This window comes from Miniopterus schreibersii (assembly GCF_964146895.1).
Source record: "Miniopterus schreibersii genome assembly, chromosome: 3".
Lineage (NCBI taxonomy): Eukaryota > Metazoa > Chordata > Mammalia > Chiroptera > Miniopteridae > Miniopterus > Miniopterus schreibersii.
In genome coordinates, this window is record NC_138103.1 from 32,275,654 (window position 1) to 32,303,131 (window position 27,478).

At 35.0% G+C, this 27,478-nt stretch overlaps 1 protein-coding gene across 1 annotated transcript in view; it reads right to left on the reverse strand.

Annotated features, from left to right (window-relative positions):
• The window catches only part of SLC12A2 (solute carrier family 12 member 2), an 84,226-nt gene that overhangs the window by 29,043 nt on the left and 27,705 nt on the right, over window positions 1-27,478 (reverse strand). Inside the window, exons 2-13 of the mRNA XM_081131142.1 lie at window positions 27,138-27,257; window positions 25,821-25,896; window positions 25,424-25,519; window positions 16,762-16,901; window positions 15,116-15,226; window positions 13,277-13,385; window positions 8,788-8,915; window positions 8,594-8,678; window positions 5,846-5,997; window positions 2,980-3,087; window positions 1,271-1,394; window positions 126-227 (exon numbers count right to left, since the gene is read on the reverse strand). Of these exons, the coding sequence (XP_080987268.1) occupies window positions 126-227; window positions 1,271-1,394; window positions 2,980-3,087; window positions 5,846-5,997; window positions 8,594-8,678; window positions 8,788-8,915; window positions 13,277-13,385; window positions 15,116-15,226; window positions 16,762-16,901; window positions 25,424-25,519; window positions 25,821-25,896; window positions 27,138-27,257 (1,351 nt within the window). The remainder of the gene's footprint in view (window positions 1-125; window positions 228-1,270; window positions 1,395-2,979; window positions 3,088-5,845; window positions 5,998-8,593; window positions 8,679-8,787; window positions 8,916-13,276; window positions 13,386-15,115; window positions 15,227-16,761; window positions 16,902-25,423; window positions 25,520-25,820; window positions 25,897-27,137; window positions 27,258-27,478) is intronic.

The following is a 27,478-nucleotide window of genomic DNA, read 5'->3' on the forward strand; positions in this document are numbered from 1 at the left end:
TAAAGGCAGACTGAGCATCAATGAGCTAATCCCACACAAACCATCTTTTAAAATGTGTTAATGTTTTATTTCCTCTAAAATCAGACATTATTACATTTTAAAAACATTTAAAAGTATAAAATCACCTGGAGATTTCGCAAGTGATGCATGGAATACTGAAAAATTGATCAACGCATAGGATGCGAGGAAGAAGTTAGAGATAATTGGAGCAATAACATTCAGTTCAGCTGCAAAAGAAACAAGGCATATTTACTGACATCAGACATTTTTAACTTTCCAAAATTATGAATTATTTCAAACCTTTAGATAATGGCTATCGACTATCCAGATTTAATAAATACATTTTGCCATATATACTTCATGTACTTTACTTTTCAGAAATCAAACCTTATGTACAATTGAAACCCCCGTATACATCACTCTTCCAAAGCTGCTCTATTCTTTTTCCAATGCTGTATAGTTTTACTACATACACATAATCAGCATTATGTAGAACTAACTGTTTTGGGTGTTTTAAAAGATACATAAATAGTATCATACTTTATCATTCTGCAATTTGATTTTACATTTATTATATCTGAAGTTCATCCATAATGATATATGAAAACCAAGTTCATTCTTTTTTACTGCTGAATCTTATTCTGCAGTTTCATTCTTCCATGGGTAGGTATTCAGGTTGCTTCCATTTTTTACTATTATAATTAATAATACTAAAAAAATTTTGTGTATGGGCATATTTCTATAGGGTAGATACCCCTAAAGAGAATTGCTGGATTGCGGGAAACTTTACTAAATGTTGTCAACTTGTTCTTGAAAAGCAGCTATACCAAATACAAACCTACTATTACAGGAAAGGTAGTTTCCACACCTGGTGGTATAATCAGACTTTTAATAAAAGTCGAGTGTCTTCTTTAGCACTGTAAGACCCATTAGCTCACTGGTGATCAGAAGCAAAGTGCCAAAGAGGAGATCAGTAGAGGCCCTACTTTCAGGGGAGAGGCTGAAATCCTTCTCTTTATACTATTATTTTGTTTTAGGGACAAGAACCTAAAAGTTCTTTCTACCCCTAATGAGGACTTAGTGATAGTAATAATTTTAGAAAATATGCATTTAGTGCTATTATTTGCAGTATTTCTTAAACTTTTCATTTGATCAGAAAGAAACTTAATAAATTAGGCAAAGTAACATTGTTTATTATTTAATAATTCAATGTTTAGAGCTAATATAAATGCACCACAATTTACATTACCAAACCATTTATTTGACTAACCAATTAAGATGAATCCAAGTGCAATTAAGAATGTTAAGATGTAACCACGAAGAGGTTCATTATTTTTCCCATAACCTTTAGCAAACATCTGGAAAGCTGGGTAGATGTTGTCCTTACACAGAGCCTAATGAAGAAATGGAAACAATAAACTGAAACATTTTGAAATTAGCCATACAGATTTGCTTATAGTTACAATAGGTTAATCAGGAATGGAACCCGCGGCTCCCGTTCTCATCCTCTTTCCTGTCCCACACTGCTTCGCCTACAAACTGTACAGGAGCTTCAAACATCTCAAGAATCAGAAAGGGTTTAGAATACCGCAAGCTGGTATCCACCTTACCCCATGCTCATGCTGAAATTCCTTTATGAAGAAGGAATCAGAAAAGCAGGCATACAAATGAAAATTTGGAAGTTTGAGAAGTATGACAGAGGTGGGACCTACTTTACAGCAAAGCCGAAATGCTGGACTTAAAAGCAGATAAAAATCCTAATTACAGAACTTAATCATTTTTCTTAAAACAATACTGAAAACTGTTTTAAGAATGATAGTCTAACCAGGCTGGTGTCGCGCAGCGGTTGAGCATCGACCTGTGATCCAGGAGATCATGGTTAGATTCCCGGTCAGGACACGTGCCCGGGTTGCGGGCTTGATCCCCACTCAGGGGTGTGCAGGAGGCAGCCCATCAATGACTCTCTCATCATTGATGTTTCTATCTCTCCCTCCCTCTCTCTAAAATCAACAAAGATATATTTTTTAAAGAAAAAGAACGATATTCTACATCTTTACTATAATAACTGGCTACAACTACAACATTAAGAACAAAGCTGCAAAATCAACATTGTGTTGATTTGATTTAGTAATAAAACCATTTCCTATTCAGTATCAGCTATTCCTTTAACACTCCTTAAAGGGAGATAATATTTACCTTATTCACTGCTATGCTCTGAGTACCTAATGCAAAACATTTAGGTCGGCACCATACTACTGGAAATGAGATACTTTAATTCTTCTGATTTATGGTCTTGGACCACACTACTTATCCTTGGTTAAGGTGTTATGAAAATTTATGCTAACTGAGTATGTCAAAAAAAGCAAAAATTTGCCAGGCTGGTGTGGCTCAGTGGATGAGTGTCAACATATGAACCAGGAGGTCACAGTTCGATTCCTGGTCAGGGCACATGCCCGGGTTGCAGGCTCTTCTCACCTCTTATTTCCAGTCAACTGCTACATAGATCTTAACAGTTAATCAGACTGGAGTACAAATTTCCTGGCAAGAGTATTTCAAGGTGATGTGATACACTACCATCAGGAAGGCTGTTTCTTTTTTGGATGTTAAGATAGTAGATTGGGCATGCAGGAGGCAGACTATCAATGACTCTCTCTCATCACTGATGTTTCTATCTCTCCCTCTCTCTTGAAATCAATAAAAACATATTAAAAAAAAAAAAGAGCAAAAATTCATCACTACTTCCAGAAACACAATTCAAAGACTATACTCTGACAGTATATAAATACACAATGTTTATATAAATATACATATTCACATTCATATGCATAAAACTAAATGTACCAGTCTTGATATATGTGTGTGTATCATATACATATGGGATTGACAGAAGCAAATAATTTAAAAATATTAACAATCCCGGATTAAAATATATTACCTTAAGATCCCCTTTACTAAAGCTTGTAATGTGAAAATACTTACCTGAAATATTTTGGGAGCACTCACAAGGGATGCTAATGCAGAAGAAAGAGTGGCTGAAAAGATACCTGCAGAAATCAATGGGGCAAATCCTGACACCATGCTCATTACCTTAAAAAAAAAAAAAAAGTGTTAAAAATGGAATAAGTCTTACAAACAACTGAAAAAAGAACATGATACTATACATCATTATTACTCTAATGAAGAAGACTAGTATTGGGGGAAATTTGGTAATAATAGTAAACAGTAATAATTGTTACATGCATTATAAATTCAGAAACAGATCTACCACTAGCCCTTACCTTTAAAAAAATCTTTTTATTTTGTAAAATTTCAAAGACACAATGGCAGAGAAAAGAGCATATTGAACTCCCAAGCATCCTTCACCCAGTTTCAACAATGACCAACTCAGGGCCAATTCCCACATCATTGTGAATCAAACCACAGATATCATTTCATGCATAAATGTTTCAGTACTTACCTCTAATGGGTAAGAATTTTTAAAAACTGTAACTGCAAAGCCACTGTCACAGCTTAAAAACTAAGTAACTCCTTTATAGCACCAAATAGCCAGTCAGCACTCAAATTTCCCAAACTGTCCATCTTCTCTTGCTTTTCAAAATGGTTTGTGTAAATCAGGATTCGCAAAAGGATTATACTTTACATTTCATGTGTCTCTTAAAAGTCTTTTTAAATCTACAGGCTCACCCTTTCCTTTACATTATTTTTATGTCATTTCTCCTATAAAATGTCCCACTCTAGATTTTGCTGACTGTGTCACTTAATCTGCTCTTCTCACCTCTTATTTCCAGTCAACTGCTATATAGATCTCAACAGTTAATCAGACTGGAGTACAAATTTCCTGGCAAGAGTATTTCAAGGTGATGTGATACACTACCATCAGGAAGGCTGTTTCTTTTTTGGATGTTAAGATAGTATATTGGTATTGTGGTTATGTTTTGGGTGTTTTTTTGTTATTTGTTTTGCTTTCCCTATCTTTGTACATGTTCAAACATTTCCCAATAATGAAGATTTTTAAAAAATGGATAGATCATTTAGATCATAAGACAATTAGATAAATCCAAACTGAGGGGTACAATGCAAAACAACTTGCCTTAACTCTTCAAAATGTCAGCATCCTGAAAGATTAAAATAGGAAAGCTGGGAACTCTGCTAGAATAAGAGATGTTAAAATAACACAGTAAGTAACTGCATGCATGATCCCAGACTGGATCCTGAATATGGGAAAAATAGCTATAAAGGACATTTGTGAGGCAAGCGGGGAAATATGAATATGGAATATGTATTTAGATAAAAGTATCTCACTGACATTAAATTGCTTGAGTGGGATAATTGTACTGTGCTTGTACAGAATGTTTTAAATATTTCAAAGTGACTGTCATGTTGTAATGTCTACAATTTATTCTTATATGTTTGAGGAGAAAAAGTATATACATACAAAGATAAGCAAATGGGGCAAAATACTGACAACTAGTAAATATAAGTGAAGGGCAGGAACATAAGTATTCATTGCACTGTTCTTTCTGCATCTTTGAAATTTCTCAATACCAAACTGAGCCCTGATCGGTGTGGTTGAGTTGGCTGGAGCATTGTCCCATGCACCAGAAGGTCTCAGGTTTGATTCTTGGTCAGGGCACATACCTAGGTTGTGGGTTCCATCGTGGTCGGGGCTCATACCAGATGGAGGCAATCTCTATCCCTCTCCCCACTCCCTTCTTCCCTCTCTCTCATTTCTATTAATTAGAAAAGCAGCTTTATATATACAAAACTCTTCTTCGCTTGAGTGAGACCTTACTAGACTTGATAAAGACAACATACTTTTCTATTTTAAGGCAGCAACACAGAAATCTGATTGGCATTTCAATCACTGGGCAGAGACCAACATTTGTGCCTTTCATACACAATATCAATGTCAGAATTGGCCTGAATTGTTAGTTGGACATGAATACTTTCTTTCATTCCTACGATTTTGCCTAGTCTTGTGACTTTCAAAAACAAACTTCTGTTACATAATTGGGTTCAATATTTAGAACCACTGAAAGTACAATCAACTGCTTGAAACTATACAATAGAAAATAAAAATGCCATTAAAATTTTAAGTTCCAAAATTTTGTTATAAAATTTACATATTCTACATAAAATTTATACTGTTCTGAAATACATTAAGTCATCAACTATTCTGCTTAATGTGTTTACATAATATTGGAAAAACACCCAGAAGCAAAATTTTTATTTTTTACTTTGAATTAGTAGAACCATCTACTGTAAAAATTTACCACATGATATTTTGTTTTAGTCTCCTGAATCTACTACATCTCTGTGTTCTTTTCCTCCTAGCATTCTAAGTAAATAGAAAAGCATACTGTGTTCATTGATTGGGACACTCAACCTAGTAAACATGTCAATTCTCCCTAAATCAATATACAAGTTTACTGCAGTTTCTACTAAAATCCCAGCAAAACTACAGTAATCAAGAAGGTATGGTGTCAGTGAAGGAACAGACACACAGATCAACGGATAAACAGAGAATCCAGAAACAGACCCAACAAACATGGCCATGTGTGACAATGCTTCTGATGCTTCCTTCCTCTCTGAAACAGTATGCCACATATATGATACTCTAAGTGTCACCCTTGGGGTTCCTTTTGCTCTTGAATGGCTTCACATTTTACCCTTTCATATTCTTCTATCTGTCTAAATAGTTACCTACAGTCTTTAAAAAAATTTAGGAATAACATAAGAACAGTCCTTTTTAAGTTACCGCTGTATTCTGAATGGTCAGATTTGATAGCAGTCTTGACCTCTAAACAAACATAGAATGTGTGTATAACATAAATCTGATGCTCACCTGGAAGTTGTTTATTAAGCCATAGGAACAAAGATTGTTTTCACAATAAGAAAAGTCAAAGTTTAACTTGCAGGCTGCAGAAGTACAGTTTGTTAGCTCTGTCACAATAGTGTCGTTAATGTTCCCAGTAGCATCCCGAACAACACAAGAACCTGAAGCACAAGTGACAATGAGAACAAATAATTGAGCTAACATTTATATTCATTTCAAATTACATAAACCCATAAAGAAATTATGATACTGACTGCATATATACTTGCTTATATTAGCATACACTGCATTTACAGTTAAGATAGCTTTACTTGGAACAGAATTTGGAAAGCATCATTGTTCCCAATATTTTAGTGAAATGGAACCTTATAAAGAGTAGTATTTACACATATATACTTAACAAGCTTATAAACTATAGTTGTTTATAAATGGTGTGTTAGGAAAACTACTTCCTGGTCTATTTGATCAAGATGTCCTTAAGCAAATATAAAAACCGTGTGTTGAAAGAGTTCCAAATGGCAGAAGTATTTTCCTATACTTCAGATATTTTATATTTGAAACCTGCCAAAGATCAGACTTCAGCTAATATCTTCTCTACAGGAAACAATTTGAACATTAATGAATCAGAATTCTATTTAAGCCTTTGTCTCAAATAAGTCTATCCTGATATTAAGAAAATATATGGTGTCTGAGATTTGCTTAAAAATAACCTATGGGACAGAGTGAATGGGTCTAGATGAACAATATTAACCATGTACTGATAATCCTTGAAAACTTTTTTGAAGCTGGGTGACAGTTATATATTCAGCTCATTAGAAAATGCTCTCTACTTTTGTGCAAAATCAAAAACTCCCATAACAAACATTTCAAAAGTTTTCTTGAAGAAAGCAATTATTTGAAATAACATATGATGTACAGTAAGTAATCATCATTCCCTAGACCTCATATATTATTACTTCTGAAGCATTTTAACACTGTTATCTCATATATAAGGTAACATAGGCATTATAGCAAATAATAAAAGGAAAATTAAACTTGAAGGGGAGAATATTTCAACAACTGGACAGACTACACATAGTCCCTTTCTTTTCTTTTTTAAAGAAAAGTTATATCATTTGTGAAATTAAAACTAAATTTTCTTTAGCTTATGTATAAAATACACAAGAAAGCTACATAGAAACTTTTAAGGGAACAAAAAATATTTTGGTAAGATTATAAATAGCACATAGTTCATTTGTTTTTAAAAAATGAGATTTATCTGTGGATTTTAAGGCTAACTGAAGTCCAGTTCCTTTTTTAAACTTTAATTTAGTCCACTACAATACTGATCATTAGCATTTCTAACTCTCATTTATTTACTGAAATTTCAAAATTACATTTATACAAATTAGCAGCAGAGTTTGTAAAAACAGTTCTGTCATTACTTCCCCAAAATGACTGACTAAATGTACAGCAAAAATGAAATCTTCTTACTGTAATACTATGGAAACCTTATTCTGTAGTCTATGAATTTGGAGTTTGTGATTCTTTAAATTGGTATTAAAATAAGATTGACTCTTGCAGTATGCTTAAAACATTTAACTGTAAAATCTGAATTAGAGTTTATACATTAAAAGCAATGCTTACATTTCAAGAATATATTTCCTGGGTAAAGTATATAGGTTCATGAAATTATAATAAATTCGAGACATTAATCACTGCATGCAAATTATATGTCAGTAGTTATTAAATTTTTTTCTAGACTAGAATGTTTAGTTAAAGAACCTACTATTATAAATAGCCTTTAAAGACTTTATTTAATCAAACAAACCAAAACTTGCTTTGCCATGAAAATAATTCCTTAAAGCAAGCACCACTTTCCTTGGTAGTGAAATCTCTAAGGTTCAATTCCACCATCTATAAAAGTGATTTTAGAAACTAGTTGACCACTTATATCCTATAAGTTCTAAAATGCTATGAGTCCATAAGTGTAATAAAAAGGTTAAATAGCATTTTCATTCAGTTTATTAAGACATTAGTAAGTTTTTTCATTCAATGTAGTATATCCTGTTCATCAAAATCAGTTTTTATGGTTTAAAAAAAAATGTGAGGCACCGCTTAATGGCCTTGAAACAATCTTCATTTAATAAAATTATGAGAAAATATTAAATAACTACCATAAACAAAAAATTCAAGAATCTGTAAAAATCAGAGAGTTAAATGCATTTACTTTTACATATAAGTATTTTCTATAAATATATCTCAGTGCAATTTAAGAGTCTGAGATTAAAATTTTATATAATTTTCTAACTTAACATAATTAATTAAAATTCTGGAGGAGGAGCAATAGAGCATTTGGTGGTTTAGATAATGTCTATAAATTCACTACTAGTTTGCTTAAGACTGTTTTTTAATTAAAATATGCAACACTGCCCAGCCGGGTGTGGCTCAGCGGTTGAGCATCGACTTAGGATCCAGTCAAGCGGGGTTCGATTCCTGGTCAGGGCACATGCCTGGGTTGCGGGCTCGATACCTGGTTGGAGGCATGCAGGAGGCAGCCGATCAATGACTCTCTCATCACTGATGTTTCTGTCTCTCCCTCTCCCTTCCCCTCTCTGAAATCAATAAAGGTATATTAAAAAATATATATATATATATGCGCAACACCACATTTTTTTACTGAAATATTTCTAAATTTTAAAATGTCATGAAATAACTATTTATAGTATGTACACAAGGAAATTTCTGAAACAAATAAAGAAACGTAAGGCTATTTACCTACAGATACTGCAATTCCTACGTAAACCACCGTAGTAATTAAAATGGCTAAGAGTGTTCCTTTGGGTATGGCTGACTGAGGATCCTAGAAGACAAGAAGATTTTTTTTTAAGTCTACCTTTAAAAATATATGTATACCATTTTTAATGTATCATCAATGAAGTGCTTTTTAATACAAGTCAAACAGTACTTACTGCAAGATCACCTGAGATATTTGCTCCAGCCAGAATACCAGTTGCAGCAGGAAAAAAGATGGCAAAGACAGAAAAAAAAGTCTCTTCCTCTCGAAAATCTGGTCCAAAGTTCTCAATAAATATTTCAGCTGTAGAAAACAAGATATTTTTGGCAATTAATAGATAGCAGATGAGACCATAATTTAGGTCAAGAGTAAGTGGTATGTATGATCCCTGAAATTCCTTCAGTTGAAGTAACTGATAAACTTGAGTATTTCCTAATTCACATATTGGTATTCCTGTTTTCTTATATGAGGGAACAGTTTACAACCAAAATGATTTGACCTGGGGCATTCCCTACTGTTTTGTGTACCTTAATTATCAAGTTTCAAGTGCCTCCAACTTGATTGTTACCACTAGTCCAAATGTAAATCAGAGTGTAGATAAACCCCTCAATCTCAGAGGTGAAAGAAATAAGTAAGGAGGTAGGAAAACAAAAGCAACTTCATACTAATCTGGAACCTTTTTGTTTTGTTTTTTTAACATCCAACTTAAATACTATCTGTACAACTTTATCTACTTCCTAGTAGTAACTTGTTTGACTTTTGAGGCTATTTTTTTTTGGGTCTTCCATACAATTTTACCTTAAGCAACTTAGGTATAGGTCCCTTCCATTTCAACAATAATGAAAGCTACAACTAGTCCTACCGTTTCTACCTATTCTGATAGATTTTGACACTAAACCAATTAACAGTCATTTATTCATCCATCCACCCATCGTGAGTATCTACAATGTGCCAGGTCCCGTACTGAAGCCATCTAGTATATCAAGAGATATAAAAGCAAGAAGCTAGATATTGTTCCCATCTTTATGGAACTTAAGAGTCCCAATCAGGAGCTACACAGTAAGTAAAGAAACAGGTCATTACGAATAGCAGTCAGTGTGCTGATGGAAACAAGGTGTTGTGATAAAGAAAGAAAGAAAGTCTAATTCCCTGTGGTTACAGAAGGCTGAAGAGCTGTAACTAAGGAGACAGTACTTAAAGGGAGACTTTACTGAGCAAGAATCATCCAGGTGATGATTAGGGGAAAGATTACACCAGGAATAAGAAATGACATTTATAAAGGCCAAGAGGTAGGAAAAAGGCTTAGCTCTTTTGAGAAATTAGAATAATGTAAACCTCTTATCATAGTAAGGTGAAGGATCGAACCAGGCTGGTGAGATCAGTGGGGGTGAAACCATGCAAAATTTTAAAGGAGTTTAGATTTTTATCCTAAATATAATGAAAAGCCAAGGTAGGCTTAGAAATATGAAAATAACATGGTATGGACAATGGACTAAAGGCATCAACATCTGAAGCAGGAAGACCAATCAGGAGGCTGCTCCAGTGGTTGAACCTACAAGGGAGAAGAATACACCGATTAGAGCAAGATGAGAAAGGATAGGCGCAGGTACAGAACACGGACATCCTGGCGTCTTCGTGTACTGTGCTCAAAGGGAAAAGTCTGAGAAGGATCAGGTAGGAGAGACATCAAAAGCAGTTATGTATGTCCAGAGTTTAAAGAGAAATCCAGGAATAGAAACATGTCAGTCTCTCAATAGCATCTGGAGTCATGAGAATAGACCTCACCAAACGAAAGAATATAGTGAGGCCAGACCTAAGCAACTCTGACATTTAGAGGACAGGAAGAAGAGAAGGGGCAACAGGAGTAACAGACATAGTAACCGGTGTGACAGCAAACAAAACGACAAGTATTTCAAGGAGAATGGGACAACGGAGTATGATGACGCTGAGAAGCAGAGGACTAAAATACTGCACACTGGTTTAGCACCATGTGGTCGTCACTTTGACAAACAGAAGTCAGAGAAGGGTTTAAAATGAAGGAAATAAAAACATTTGATAAAATTATGATGCTCGGAGATAGGCGATGCAGTCTTCAAGTATCTGCAAATTATTACTTAATTGCAAAGAAAGAAATGGTAACCTCACAATAAAGAAACCTCAGGTACCACTCTGACTAAGTCATCAAGGTTAAAACCATCACTTATGGGGGGAAATGACATCATGTGAGTCTTCTAATGTGATACACTGGGGAGGACATATATTCATGCAGTGTTCCCGGCAAAATCCAAATCTATGGAAATAAATCAGATGAACCCAACTGGAGGGAGTTCTACAACACAAATGGCCTGTAATCTTGAGAAATGTCAATATCCTGAAAAGCAAAGGCTAAGGAGCTATTTCAAATTCAAGGAGATTGAAAATTATGTAAAGAACCATTTAAAAGAGGAGTGAAGGGAGATGACAGCTGAATGAAATACATGATCGTGAACAGGATCCTGGAACAGGAAAAAGTTACTGTAAAGATTTTTATAGAAACAACTGGAAAGATTTGTATACAAACCATATATTAGATACTAGCATTGTGCCAAAGTTAACCTTCCTGAATTGTCCTTTTCCTTAGTAGATACATGCTTAGGTACAATGTTTAGAGGCAAGTCATGATTTCTGCAACTTCTCTCAAAAGGGTTAGCAATCATAGTAACAATAATTAGGTATGTGTGTAGTGATAAAACAGATGTGGCAAGAGGTAGAATATAAAAGCATTCATCATTGGTGAATCTGGGTGAAGGGTGTAAAGAATTTATTGTATCAATTTTTGAAGTTCTCTGTAAGTTTGAAGTTATTCGGAAATAAGGAATAAGTGAGAGGTATGGATTTGAGAAATCTGTCTATGAAAGGAACTAACTAGAAAATGAGGCGGTAACTGGAGAATAAAAGACAGCATCTCAAGGATGGGAATTACTAGAGCAAGCTCACAAGCTCAGACAGAGGTGAGAGCTGATGCAGGGAAGCAAGTCGATTATGAAAGGATAAATGCCTTTGAGAAAGTAAAAGAATAGGATCCAGAATACAGCAGAGGCACTGGTCTTTGATGAAAGACAGCTACTTCTCATATCAGAAAGAAAATAGAGGAAAAATGAATCCCCCTATTAGGTAGTCAATTGAACTGACAAGTTTATCAATGTAACCTGCTTACGACTGATACTGCCTTAGTATAATGAGAGCAGAACCAAACAGTGTCAACCAAAAGAGAAGTCGCATTCCAAAGATTTATTTACCTCAGACTGAGATAGGCCCAGATGTGCTACTTAAATACAATATAAATTATTACTGTGCTAGCTAACTAGGTGATACTTTTATAAGCTGCCAAGGATCTGAAAAAAAGGAAATGAAAGTTGTAGCCTAGCAGATATCTTTAAATGAATTAAAGTCATAGGAAGAAAATATATTAATTATTAGGAATCTTTTTAGAAATAATTGTTCACTATTACTAGTAAAGTGACAAAAACAAATGTTCAGAAACATGTATAATGTAAAAAAAAACTGAAGTAAAAATTATTCATAAATTAGAAGAAATGTCACAAATATAATTTATGAGAGCACAAAATACAGAAAATTTTCTACCTAACTGATGTTACAAACTTTTACTTCTGGCATGCCTAGCAGACACCTCTTCCCCCAACCAGGAAATCAAGAATTTAAAGCCCAGTTTAGAATGAGGCATGAGCACTAGTAATCAGAACAAAAACCACACTATCAACCCAGGACCAGTAGGCACAAATAATAGGTGGGTGTCCTTGGGTAAGGTAAGTACCTTGAAATAATTCAAACCAGAGAACTGCTCAGCCAGCTAAGCCAGGGTCTCTTACAGGCCAAACCAATTCTATTCACATGATCCAAGGACTGTACATTGTTACCAGTCAGCAACAGGGTTCAGGAGAACCAGGCCTTTTCCTCTAGAGTTTCAAATCAAGGAGTTTGTGTCAGTTGAAGACAGACAGAACTATTACCATAAGTGATAAGCCTCTCTGATCCTATTGCAACTATTCTTTCCCACTTTCATTTTGTTGTGTGTAGACAGTTCAGAGTTGCTGAGTTCAGTGGGGAGAGGGTGGGGGCTGAGGGTGGGGTAGAAGGTACAGATAGACCCCTTAGGAAACAACAAGTAAATTTCACCAGGAGTGACAATTAGATGCAGAATGAAAAGGGTTACAGAAGATAAAAACTGGCAAATTCTCACACAATTAATAATGCAAACTGCAGAAAAACTTTAAAACTGCAATTACACAGAAACTAATATTTCTCGTTACTTTTAGTCTCAGACATTTTTAGACTGTTATGCATAAATACAACTAAAAGAATGAAAAAGTTACCTTTCACTGACAAAGTCCCAAAATTAGTAGAGAATTAAAGTACCTTTTTTCAGTAGCATTGATATTTTCTTACATTCTATTACCATTTGTTACTAATAAAGAGGAAAGATAAATAAAAGTGATTTTTTTTTGCTCTAATTGTAACACACATGAAGGATACAAAACTAAACTGAATTGTCAGTGAGTCACCACACCAAACTCAATTACATTACAAGATATCTAAAATTAATTTATTCACTAATAGAATGGTATAATATGCACCTTTAAAAATATTCTATCTTTTTTACTTACATTTATAACCAAAGAAACCTTTGGGTTTCTTGCTCTCCAATGGGATAAATGTTCCTATGACGAAATCAGCAATAGCAAGTAGCAGAATCACCAAAAGAACAATCTGAGCCTGAAATGTTAAACATTAAAAATCAAAATCGAATCTCTTACGTTGTACATTGATTCAGTTCCACTAGAATATAATTTCCATGGGGGAAAGGATTTCCGTCCTGTTCCTCAGAGCCTCAAACAATGCCAAGCACAGAGTAGGCACTCCATAAGAAAATGGGTGGCAAAAGTAGGGTGATGCCATATAGTTTTGAAATGAGTTAACAATGTGCATGCCTTCCCACAAATCATAAAGCACTATAAATTCCAAAACACCGTACGCTTTTCATCCTATACATCATTCTTTCCTGTCCCCTCCACCATACAGTACAACATATTTGCTACAAACCCAAGTTTCATACCAAGTCCAAACACAATGTTGAATGTGTGACAACTATATGAAAAGAAGGAAAAGTATAAAAAGAAGACAACACCTGGGAGGGGAATTCAAGTAGCAATAGGACAACAATCTATGAGAACTACCATCTCTCCTCTTTCATTCTTTTTTATTTTAATAAAATAAGTTTGTTTTACTGGATATAACTGATATATAATATATTAGTTTTAGGTGTACAACATAATGATTTGATATTTCTGTGTATTGGGAAATGATCACCACAAAAAGTCTAGTTACATGCATCACTATACAATTATAATTTTTTTTTTTCTGTGATAAGAACTTTTAAGATACACTGTTTTAACAACTTTCAAATATACAATGCAGTGTTATTAACTATTCTCACCATGGCTGAACATTACATCCCATGACTGACTTACCACTGCAAGTCTATACCTTTTGACCTCCCTTCACCCGTTTGCCCACCCCTGCCTCTCCTCATCCACTCTTAACCTCCCAACAAAACTGAGCAAATACTCTTGGAAAACTGTGTCATCTGTGGGCATAAGGACCACTTATATGGTAATGTCCCAGGTAGTATGAAATTCTTTTCAGTCATGTCAATTTGTTAAATGTATCAGTAAATGATTTAACTTCATACTTATGACTTACCTACCATTGAAAAATTATTCTTTCAGACTTTCCTAATTTTTGATATAGTAAATATTATCATAGCTCATATATAGCACAAATATGTGATTTTATACAATGTATAAAGTAAGCACAAAGAAACCTGAAACAACTTTTAGTTGCTCAACAGCATCTTTGTGAATATGCATTATTCAGGAAACAAGAGCTGTACTGTGGCATATTCCCTCAAAGATACAGAAATACATGTATTTGGGTGCTCTTGGTATGTGTTACCATGTGAATTCAGTTTTCCCTAGATACAATGATACTAGCTTGGGTAGTCATGATTTCTGAGATTTCAATAGCAAGGAGCAAGATTAGCTTCTCTAACCCTTAGTGGCACTAACTTGAAATTTACTGTCCCTGTGTTTATTTTTGAAACTGAACTTTTAAATAAATCACAAAGCCAATAATTCAGGCTACTTAATATACTGACCTGAGCTTTTCTATATAATGTAAATCATAGAATAGGGGCTGGTAGGGGAGGTAGGAAGTAAAAATTTTAAAAAGTACTGTATTTAACTGAATCCTAGACTGATGGCTATCTCCAAATATTCCCTGTCTTGTCAATTAGAAAACCTTATACATAAATTTCTCTGAAAATGGTCACTTAGGAACTTTCAAAATCTAAAGATGTTACCACACTTTATAGCATTCCTAAAAGAAAAGCTGTAAAAGCTCATATATTAAATATTTACCAATATTCCAATGATATCATTACTTACTTTTGCTTCCCACTCCATTCCAGCTACTGAGATACCTAAAAGAATCACCACTGTAATGGCTCCAATAATTCGTATATCATTAATTTCATCTATCATAAGAATGGAATGTTCCTAGAAAAAGAAAATTATAAATGTAATAAGAAATGTTATTTTATAGTCTTTAATTCTTTTGAAACATTTTAAATATATCACAGTGCCTTACATGTAGAAGTTGAATAAATACCTATTTAACAAATGAATAGGGAAGACCTATGAAAAAGGAGTAACTATTTAATACTGATGTGTCATTCAGGTATGTGATGACATCAAAAATATGGTCAAGTTAATAATGCTATATTTAATCAGATGCAGTATATCAAAAAGGGAACTGCTAACAAGTAAATAAAAAACATCGTATGGCTAACTAGTACCAATAGTTAAGATCTTCTTAAGTTACATAGCAGAAGTATTTTGCATTCATTGTGATTAGTGAACCCAGGCTTTAAGTGGCCTTTTAGTTTGCGTAACGAAAAGAGATGAATACACTTTCCTGCAGTTGTCCAAAATACACTGCTCCCATTCCATGAGCAAGAAAGTATTTTAGTTTACTATCAATGAATTTAGAAACATATAGTAAACAATGAAAGAACGTGAACTCTAATGGGCTATATTGCTTGCTTACTTACAGCCCTTCCTTCATCCTTTTGGCCCACACAAATGAAAGCAATGCCAGTGTGTCAGTTGTTTTCAGAGTTTACACTTCCTAATGTACCACATACTACTGCAGAAGAAGAGTGACAACCACCTAACATGAACTGTGTCAGTTGAGGTTCTTCTCATTTAACAATATTGAATCCTATTTCTCTTGTACTGCTTTAACTATACACACCCCAATGACTCTTTTCAAACAAGTTCTCTCTTTAATTTCCCTCATCCCATTAATCATCAATCCACTTATTCAACAATTTTAAAATCTGTCAAATTCACCTACACCTCTCCAGCCCCACTCATCATTGTTTTAATGTAAGCCACATCTCCTCTCCCAGGATAGCTACGACAACCTATTAAATGTTCTCCATCTCCCATGTGATTCCCTCAATCCATTCTCTACACTGTGGTCAGGTATTTCTTTAGGTCATGTCATAATAATCTGACCGTGTCATGGTCCCCAACTCCAATCAAGATAAGACCTACTTTATTAACAAACAAGACCCTTCCTGACTTGATACTTTTTCCTCTCTCTAGTCTTAAATCTCTTGCCACTTTGCACTCTAGTCATACAGAAATATTTAGTTTGTGTTTTTTTAACACACCGTGCTCCATCCTTTCTAGGCCTGTTTCCTTTTCTTCCCTGCTCCCCTCATACCACATCCCACCTCTCCTATCTGCCTGCTGAAATCCAGACTCCCTTCCTTGACACTCCTCTGCCACCCCCATTTCTGGGTGCTACATTAAGGGATCCCCCTTGGTGTTGCCAAGGTCTCCTACAGTTACCCACTTCTGATATTCTGTAACAATTTTCCTTTGTCTACCTCACACACAGAATTTCTTGAAGGATGAGTTTTGTGTTCATTACTGTGTTCCTAGTATTTAACATGGTGAGTGGCACATAAGCAAACCCTCAATAAAGGTATGGGAAACCAAGGACTAGAAGAAAGGTGAATTACCTTAAGCAACTCCACCACAGTTTCTGCAAATCCAACCACATACATAGCAACTGCAACAGCATTGGCAAAAGCGAAGATCAGGCCAATTGCACCACCAAATTCTGGCCCTAGACTTCTAGATATTAAATAATACGCTCCTCCTAAAGAAAATTAAAAAAATAACAGTACTATAGTTAGTATTTTAAATGTCCGCCTCCATATTCAACTGAAGGCCTGAAAAGAACAAAGACCTTCCCCAAGAAAGAGGGAATTCTGCAGCAGGTGACCTTCAGGCTCGAACTACACCATCAGCTCTTCTCTGGGTCTACAGACTGCAAGCCCACTACAGGTTTTGGACTTCCCAGCCTCTATAATCATGAGAATCAATTCCTTCAAATAAATTTTCACGCATATAAACACACACACACACACACACACTTCTGTTTCTCTGAAGAATGCTAATACAATAGTATTCAAAGACAGGAAACACTTAAGTCTAAATCTAAAAAATATTTGCAAGATCTGTGTACTGACAGCTTAAACCCAAAGAACTAAATAGATATACCATGTTTATGGAATGGAAGACACAGTTAAGATGTTTATTCTCTCCAAATTGATCTCTAGATTCAACACAATTCCAATCAAAATCCCACCAGGATATTTCACAGAAATTGACAAGGTGTTTCTAAAATTTGTATGAAAAGGCAGAACAGCCAAAACAGTTTTGAAAAATAACACAGCTGGAAGACTCACACTACCGAGGTTCAAGAATTACTATAAAGCTACACTACCAAGATAGCGTGATATTGGACTGAGGATAGAGCCATAGATAGCGGACCAGCATAGATTCCAGAAATAGAATCACACATGTAGGGTCCATTATTTTCCCCCCAGCTTTATTAATATGTATAATTGACATATGGCATTGTGTGAGTTTAAGATGTACATTGTGATGATTTCATATGTGTATATATTGTGAAATGTTTGCCAGAAGTAAGGTTAGTTAACATATCCTTAACCTCACACAATAACCGTTTTGTTGTTACAATAAGAATATTTAAGATCTCTCTTAACAACTTTCAAGTACATAAGAGTATTATTTACTATGCTACATTCTAGATTCCCAGAATTTATTTTTCTTATAAATGGAAGTCTGTACAGTTTGACCAACAGCTCATTATTTCTCTCACCCCCTAGTCCCTGGTAACCACTTTTCTACTCTGTTTCTATGAGTTCAGCTTTTTTAGTTTCCACATACAAGTGAGATTATACAGAATTTGTCTTTCTCTGACTTACTTCATTTAGCATAATACCCTCAAGGTTCATCCATGTTGTTGCAAATGGCAAAATTTTTTATGGTTGAATAATAGCCCTCTGTCTGTGTGTGCATGTGTATCACATTTCCTTCATGCATCCATCCGTCCGTGGGCACTTAGGGTATTCCCGTGTCCTGGCTATTGTGAATAATGCTGCAGTGAGCACAGAGGTGCAAACATCTCCACCAAACAATGCTTTCATTTCCTTTGAATAAATACCAGAAGTGGGGTTGCTGCATCATGTGGTAGTTCTATTTTTTGAGGTGCCTCCATACTTTCTCATAGTGGCTATAGCACTTTACATTCCCAACAATGCACAGGGTTCCATTTTCCCCACATCCTCACCAGCTCTTATTATCGAGTCTTTGATGACAGCCATTCTAACAGGTATGAGGTGGTAACTGGCTGTGGTTTTGATTTGCATTCCCCTGATGATTAGTCATGTTGAACATTTTTTCATGAACTTGCTGTTTTCTTTGGAAAAATGTCTATTCGGGTCTTCTACCCACTTTTTAATCAGCTTGAGTTATTTTTGCTATTGAGTTATATGAGCCCCTTATGTATTTTGGATATTAAACCTTTATCAGACAGTGGTTTGCAATTATTGTTTTCCATCCTTTAGGCTGTCTTTTCATTTTGTTGTTTCTTTTACTATGCAAAAGCTTTTTAGTTCGATGTAGTCCCTTTTGTCAATTTTTGCTTTTGTTCCTGTGCTTTTGGTGTCATATCAAAAAAAAAAAAAAAAAAATCACTGTTAACACCAGTGGCAAGGAGCTTTTTCCTTGTGTTTTCTGGAAAGTTTATGATTTCAGGTTTTACATTTAAGCCCTTAATGCCTTTTGAGTTAATTTTTATGAGTGGTGTAAGAAAGGGGTCCACATTCATTCTTTCACATGAGAATATAGTTTTCCTAACACCATTTGAGGAAGAGACTATCATTTTCCCATTGCCTATCCTTGGCTCCCTTGTCCTATATTAGATGCCTATGTAATAGTCTGAAATCAGAAGTGCGATGCCTCCAGCTTGTTCTTTCTCAAAGATTGCTTTACCATTTCGGAGTCTTTTGTGGTTCCATATTAATTTTAGGATAATTTTTTTCTATTTCTGTGAAAAATGCCATTGGAATTTTGATAGGAATTGCACTGAATCTATAGATGGCTTTGGGTAATTAGGGTCAATTAATTTTTTACAAAAGTGCTAAAGCAAATTAAATAGAAAAGGGATAATCTTTTAACAAATTGTGCTGGAGTAACTGGATATCCATATGAATCTTGATTCCTATTTTGTACCATATACAAACATTAACTAAAAATTATGAAAGCTGTAACTGAAAACCTAAAGTTATAAAACTTCTAGAAGAAAATCCTTGGGACCTTCGGCTAGGCAAGATTTCTCAAATACAATACCAAAAGCATAATCCAAAAAAGAAAAAGTGACAAATTAGATGTAATCCAAACTAAGTACTGCTCTTCAAATGACACCATTAAGGGAATGAAAATACAGGCCATATACATTTTGGTTATTGTTCTAGGAAATACATACTAACACCTGGTTTACAAATGCACAATGAGGAGTTTGTTTGCCTGTTAATGTTTGGCAAATTTTCTCTTCTGTTGCCATTATAAAGTCAAGTAGGTAAAGGCAAAGTAACAAACATGGAATCTTCAAATTAGGATTGGGTGCTATATTATCGTTGTGACTGACCACCTGAATAAGTTAAACTTTAAAAGTAGGGACATATAGCTTGGGGTGGTGAACATACAATATACAGATGATGTATCATATAGAATTGTACATCTGAAACTGATGTAATTTTATTAACCAATGCCACCCCAATAATAAATACATAAATACATAAATAAATACAGAAACATGTAGCTCTAATTCTGCAGCAGACAATTTTGGGAACCAAGTGAAGTAATTTTAATCATTAAAGAGTGGCAAAACTGAAATGTTTCCATGTGAATCAAAGAAAAAACTCAACTCAAAAATTATTTACAATGACCTGCCAGATTCACATCTGAGCTACTTATGGCACAGAAATAGTATTTTACTGAACTGAAAACATAATGTTATATTTAAGTCTAATAAAATCTCATAATCAACTGTGACAGAACTGCTTTTTACAGCTGCTTCAAACACTCACTGATCTGAAAAGCTGTAATTTGAAAGAAATTAGCAATGAAAGGAAAGAAATATGAAGCTGAATTCTAACCTACAACTCCTTGCTTGGTGATGATAGAAATTCATAAAGCTATATAATGGACTTGTTAACCAAAAAATAAAAGGCCTTTCAAAGTGAGATGCAACCGAACACTAGTTGAGATCAATAAGAATAGCTATTCAGTACACACTGATTCAGGCAGAAACCCAAAATGTTCCAATTAGGAAACAAAGGAAATTGGTATTTATGAGAAGGGGAAAGGGAACAATTACATTAGAAGGTAGTCATTTCTATTGGTGCAGATAACACAGACTAAACAAAAAATTTGACAGTCAATGATAATCTGATTATACCAATGCAGAAAGCATTTTCTGCCACTTACAACATGTGAAAAATATTAGTTTTTCCGGCTTTACCTCACAAAAGTGAGGTGTTCTTCAGTTATTTCGAGAAAATAAAAAGATATAAGCATATAGAGATAATTCTGACGTATTTCAGATATTTTTAAATGACTGACCAGTATAATGTGCATAAATGAGACCAACAGCAATACTGCATTAAATCAAGTAATATATGTCAAGACCATGGTATCATGCCTAGCAATTGGGTCTCAAAAATAATTGCCCCTATTATCTGAACATAAACTCCAAGAAAATAGGATGTTGTCTGATTTTCATTGTTATAAACCCAGTGCCTGCCACAAAGTGTTCAGTTACCTTCGGACTGACTGAAATACAAGTAATTTAAAACTTCAACTTAGTCACAGAATAAGCAGGTTATATTTATATTCTCAAAACTACCTGTCTGAAATTTGGTATAACCTGGGTTTTTATTTGAAAGTGTACTGACTTTTGCTTTTAACATAATGCTCTGAAACAAAAAGTAGTTGAGGAACTTTTTCCCTTCTATTGCTCAGTTCATATAATACAATATGATTCAAAAACTAGAACTTACACTTTTTCATCTTCTGCCTGTGGTTGTCCTATTTCATAAGTGAGTCCATATAACAGACTAATCGAGGATGGGAGAACTCTGCTCTGTGAATCTAGGAAATGCAGGTCTAAATTAAAGTGGCTGCTGGCCAGGATCAGCTACTTCGTAGAACCCGTTGCCCATGGCCCAAGTAAATTCTGTCAAATCCAAACTCTCAAAAAGACTGACAGGATTTGCAGAACAGGAAAGAGCTCTGAGCTCCTACCAGGCTGCAATAATCTTTGGAACATAACTGTCTATTAGGGCAGGGACTCTGGCAGAGATGAAGGTAAGGTGTTACTTGTCACTGCTATTCTTACCCTTTGGAGACAGAGAACTGAGGGAATGATTCACTAACCTGCTGCTAGTAACTTTAAACAGTTCCCAAAAAATCATTACTAAAATCTAATCACACTTGAAACTAACTTAAGCAGCTTTTATTTTCTAAGGTTTGACTCTTTTTTTTTTTTCCAGAAACACTGAATGTTTCCATATTACTCTCATCCTAGACTTCATAACTGGACATTATTACATGTTTACAAGAAGTTCATATTCTAAAAAACTACTTCCACTGCAGACGCAAGGGGGGAGAAGAGGGTCCTTGGGCTTTCTGTCTAGGAAATCAACCTACACTTTTCTAGATTGGTATCTGTTTAATCTCTAAAAGATACTGTTAAAGCCAATTTAAGGTTACTTAGTAATATTAAATTTCTCCTCTAGCAAAAAGCATGTAACACTAGGAAAAGTATACATTTCACCTTATGAAACAAGAATAAAATATTAGTCAATATTAATAAAATATAGATAAATGATGTAATTCAGTGAAGAATCAAGATAAACTATCAAGCACTACCTCAAAATAATTCTATTGATAAGATAACTACATAAGTTTAAAAGTTATGGTAACTACATAAAAGTTTTCAAATTGAAATTACTAAACAGAGTAACTGCAAACCTTTAAGCAAAATTTTAGGTAAAATACTTCCCAATTAATTCCCTTAACTTTCAGTTCGTAGAAAATTAAAATGGATCTCAGGAAACCAAAGTCAATCCTGTCAGGGGTCCCCAGACACCACTATTCCCATAGCATCCCTCCATTTCTCCTATCTAAGCCTTTGGCAGCCCATCCTCTGCACAGCTCTGGTTCCATTACTTGCCTCTCTGTGTAGCCCTTTCAATAAGGAAGCAGTTGGTCAAGTCCTCACTAGTTGAGCTAGAAGAGATGCAATCCAGACATTTTGGTCCCTCCCTACTAAAATATAGTTTATTGTTAAGAACAGCAAACAAAGTCACACTTACACACCACGTCTCTTAAATTTTGTTTTCAACTATAATTCTGTATCTCTTTTGCTCCTTGGAAAATTTTGTTGACTAAAAATTTCTTGTTCCAGGGAGAATCCCAGTCTGGAATTTGCTGTTGTTGTCTATAGTATCATTTAATAAGCTCCTCTCTCTCCTGCATGCATATTCTATAAAATGATTCCTGGCATGACGCAATTCAGATTTAGTTTGTTAGGAAACAATACTTCACAGGTATTCTTACTGAATAAAGGATTTACAAAGTTGGAATGTTCTAATTCTCTTTCCTTCTTCACTTATTATATAGATTATCTAAAGAAAAACTCTATTTTATTAATTTCTTGGTTACATTGAGTTCAGGTAAGGAAACTTTCATTCATGAAAGCTTTATTCAACATTAGATTCTTTATCAATTTCATAACATTCTTCAAAGGTGAAAAAAGATTTTTTTGTTGTGTTTGTGAACTTACGGATTTTATATATTTTCATCCAAATCAGTTATTATTAGTAGTAGTATTGCCTGTTCAAACTATGCAAACTTCAGTCAATACTTAAGCTTCTTCAAGTTGGCTCCTGCATTCTTATGACATGAAACTAGTAGCCTTTATTACCTTCCTTACTTTTGAATGTGAAATGATGTCTAGACTCCTCTAGTACATTTCAGGCCCAGATCTGGAATCAATCTTTTCTCGAAGTTCCCTGGTTCCTCTGAATAGAAATACACAAAATGGGCACTAGGGGTGCTCATTGTTACTGGATTGATCATTTGTTATAGGTGCTTTTTGTGAACAGAGCTAAGAAATGTATACTTTTGAGATAAAAACCTATGAGTCATACTGACCTGATACTTTCAATTTAGAATCATGAATACAGGATACAATGTAATCTCATCAGTTTTATGCCTGTGTTTACTTTCTCCCATGTGGAAAATACTGTTTTCTCAAAACCAATAAATCCTGTTAGGGGTCTTCAAGTCCATGAAGCAGATAACAGGGAAGGCAAAAGGGGCTCACATTCATGGAAATGATCTCCAGGAAACGTTCAGTGTAGATGATGCAGCTCATTTATATTCTGTAAAGGATCAGTCATGTGCCTTCTAACAAAGCTGCAAAGTATTTGGTTATTTCTTTAAATTAATCCTTTCTCCTTTTTCCTCTATTGGTTTCATTATTTCAACAAATATGTTTACTTTCTCATTGTATGAATATCTGATAACAGAAGAATTCAGAATTGTATGATCCAATGGGCTTTTCCCTGTAGTTTCTTCCTTTGTGAGCTGATTCTATCAATTTGAGGGAACTCAGGCAAAACTGCAACATATGGTAATCTGCTGGGAAGTGTCTTCATGCACTCCACATTCTCATACTTCCTTAGCATCCCAGGTCAGAGGACTAGGCAGTCTCTGAGATATATTTGTGAATATATATGAATACTGTTGGTAGTATTAAAAGATTGAAATGGGTTTTTAGTCACAATGCAGGAGAATCTATACTTCCCATAAGTTTGGATTCACAGAGAGAACAGTCTGGGGTTCATGCTGCCAGTGGCTTCTTGCCGCATTCCCCTTGAGGGTCACAGCCTAGATTTGAAGGACTGAAGATAAGGAGAAATCTTTTGATGATATCCTGATGCCCTCAAAAAGCCTGACACCCCATTCCCTTTCTCCTTCTGCTTAGAAATGAAGCATGGGGCACCTAGTCCACAAGAAGCCAAAAAGCAACTTTCAATGTTGTCTGATAGCTCTGTGGATATACCCACATCTTACACCCCAACATCACTCAGTCCAGACTCATGTACACGTGAAACTTCCGCAGAGATTGATGCATGTTCAGCACAGTCATAATCATACATATTTTTACCCTCACCCAACGAGTGAGGGTATTTTTTCCATTGATTTTTAGAAAGAGTGGAATGGAGGGGGCGGGGATCAGACCTGCAACCCAGATACATGCCCTTGCCCTCAGAATTGACCTTGCGACCCTCTGGTGTGCAAGCCAATGCTTTAACCACTGAGCAACATTGGCCAGGGCATCACAATCACATTGATGTGAGCTACCAGTTTCCCCAAGGACCACAGTGATCTAAATCTTTTGGAATATAAGAAATATGAAGATAATGGGGGAAAAAGAAATGCTCAATCTGGGTCTCTCTCCCTCTCTCTAAAAAACGGATGCAGATAAATCAGAAATTATGTGTATATAATGCCCAACACAGATCTGAAAAATAATGGAGGCAGATGGAACAGGTTGATATTTTTCTCAGGTGATCTGCTACGATGACTTTATAGAAGCTGGTACACATTTCTTCTCCTTTCTCTAGCTGAATGATGAGTTATTTGGAAAATGCAATTCTTTCTTCTTATTCATAGAGGTCCTGTGGCTACTCTCCTGGTCTCCTGGGTGTTCTTCTCAGGGAAGGTAAAGTCTTAGTAGGCAGATCTTGTGAATGCCAATGAAACAGGCCTCAGGCACCCCAGAATACAGCTAGAGTTGAGGGTGTGAATTTAGGGTCCCAGGTATAACACACAAAGGTTGTTAGGTAATGGGGAAAGTACTGTGCCTAAGTTTCCCTCATTGAGAAGGAGTGAGGTTACACCTGTGTACTACAGACCATGTGCAGGACGATCCTTCAGCCCTATTGATCCAAAGACTAAAGCCTAGGATGAGGCAACAAGGGGCAGCCTAGTGGAGAAGAAACCCAGCTAAAAGCCCCATTCTTGCCACTAAATATATCTAACACCCTAAATAACTTAAAGCATGCATGTTGTGTACACATGGGTCACGATAAAATTTTATATTCAAATACACTAGTTTGAAAGTGCTTAGTAGCAACTTTCTTGTCTATATAGACCAATATGTTGCTTTTTAAAGGTAAAATAATATTTAAATATCATTTTTTTAGTAACAGTAATCTGATGACAGTGATAATTTACCTCCTCGTACAAATCCATTAGTAGCTATTGCTGAAGTAGACAATCCTGTGATAGTTGTCACGACAGTAGCCATCATTATTACGAGGACCGACAGACCTGTAGAAAAGAAAAAAAGAGACTGAGAATACCTGCACTGTTATTTAAGCCTGTCATATTTAGAACTGGTTAGTCCAAGTATACTGAATTCCATAATTACCTTATTCTTATCCCATTTTAGAAAAATTAAATGAGAATTAAGAAAAAAGTAACATTAAAACAATAATCTTATAGAAGGGGGGACAAAGCTTAGAATGATTCCAGTTGCTCGTATTTTATGAGGTTCAGAGCCGTGACACATGCACAGCTACTTTTGTTTATTCATTCTCAAGTGAACCAAGCAGGATGCAGCTTCACTTACCTATTCCAGCTTGACCTACAATCCACGATAATCTAATGAAGAGCATCACACCCCAAATGTTTAACATACAACGTACCTGGGAAAGGAAAAAAGGCCAATTCACAGATGAAAAAAAAGTAATCAAGTATAACACAACAATAAATGCCAAATTAGCCAAAAGTAGGATAACTACATTTAAAACTAGAGAGTCATTTTAAATATAACTCTTATCCCACCCTTAACAGTTTTTTTAAAAAGCTTACTGAGAGCTTAAATGTGAGCTAATGTGAGTATAAGTACAGTATAATATGTGACTACGTGTATTAACCGATACACAGGCATGCCCATCACAATCATCTGAAGAAGGTAGACTCCAACCCTTAAAAAAAGTAGTTCATATTTCCCTTTATCAATGCACATAAGCTTAATTTTGGGTTTTTGTTTTTTTTATAACATCCTCATTTTATGATTTCTACAAGAGATTTAAGTTTTACATAATATTTGTCAACACGAAATGCCAATTGTTCACCTATCTTTCAAAAACCCTAACTATTTATGAGACAGTTTCCCCAATTTACTTTTACTTTGTTTATTATGCTCATACATAGAACATAGTCTTCTAAAATACTAAAATCTAAGAACAGGCAAACTAAACTATCTGGAGCTTCCCATTCACTCTATTGACTAGGCAATAAAATTACCACCAGGAACTGGGATTTTCCCTCTGCTTCTCCCCTACATGTCAATACATTTCCAATTAAGTGTTTTAAAAGTCCCAATGAGGACATTTTAGCTTGTCTACTCTAGTCGGATCCTTAGTGCCTATTCAAACACGGAAAAACAGAAGTAAATCTGAACCTCAATCACCAAAAACTGTCTATTGAAGTGACCTCAACACTTAAGAAAAGGACTTTCCTTTATTCTTTCCCCTGTAACTTCTACACATTTCTCATCAAAAGATAATGGGGTAGCAGAAAAGGAAACAGGCATATATCAGCTCTGTTGCCTGCTCAGCTTTCTTGATTCTGATGCTCCCATTAATTTAGCAGCTTCATACTTAATTACTGAAAAGTGAGAGTATGGGAAATTTACAAGAGGCAATAAAATACAGTTTAGGGGTCATCAAGTATAATATGAATAAATTAAAAATATAGTTCCCATACTGAATTTAATATGTACAGGAAAGGAGGTACAAGTTATTAATTTGGTCTTCTATAACACTCAGGTCAAAAAGTTCAGAAAAAAGAAAAAAGTTCCTAAGAATGGATGAGAATATTAGGAAGATTTTATAAAAAACAGAAATGTTACAACTCTAAAATTAAGTTTGTATGTACATACTAATACACCCTTGATCCATCCAAACTTCACAACTCCTTTACTTTCCGCCGTATATGTGACCACAGCGTCTCTGGTTGGAGTACTTTCTTCCCCATTTGCAAAGCCATCCTCAAAAGGTTCCTGGGTATAAAAGGAAAAATGTGGATTATTCTTTAAATAATTTAAGAATTATTTAAAGTCACCTGATAAAAACAAACATTACTAAATACACTTAACTGTGTTTAGAAGGTCATAGTACAAATTTCCAAGAACCAAGGGATTCCAAATATCTTACCTGAGGAAAATGTAAAGCAATTAAGTGAAAGAAAACTTAATTACTGAGTTTTAAAACTTTAAATCTT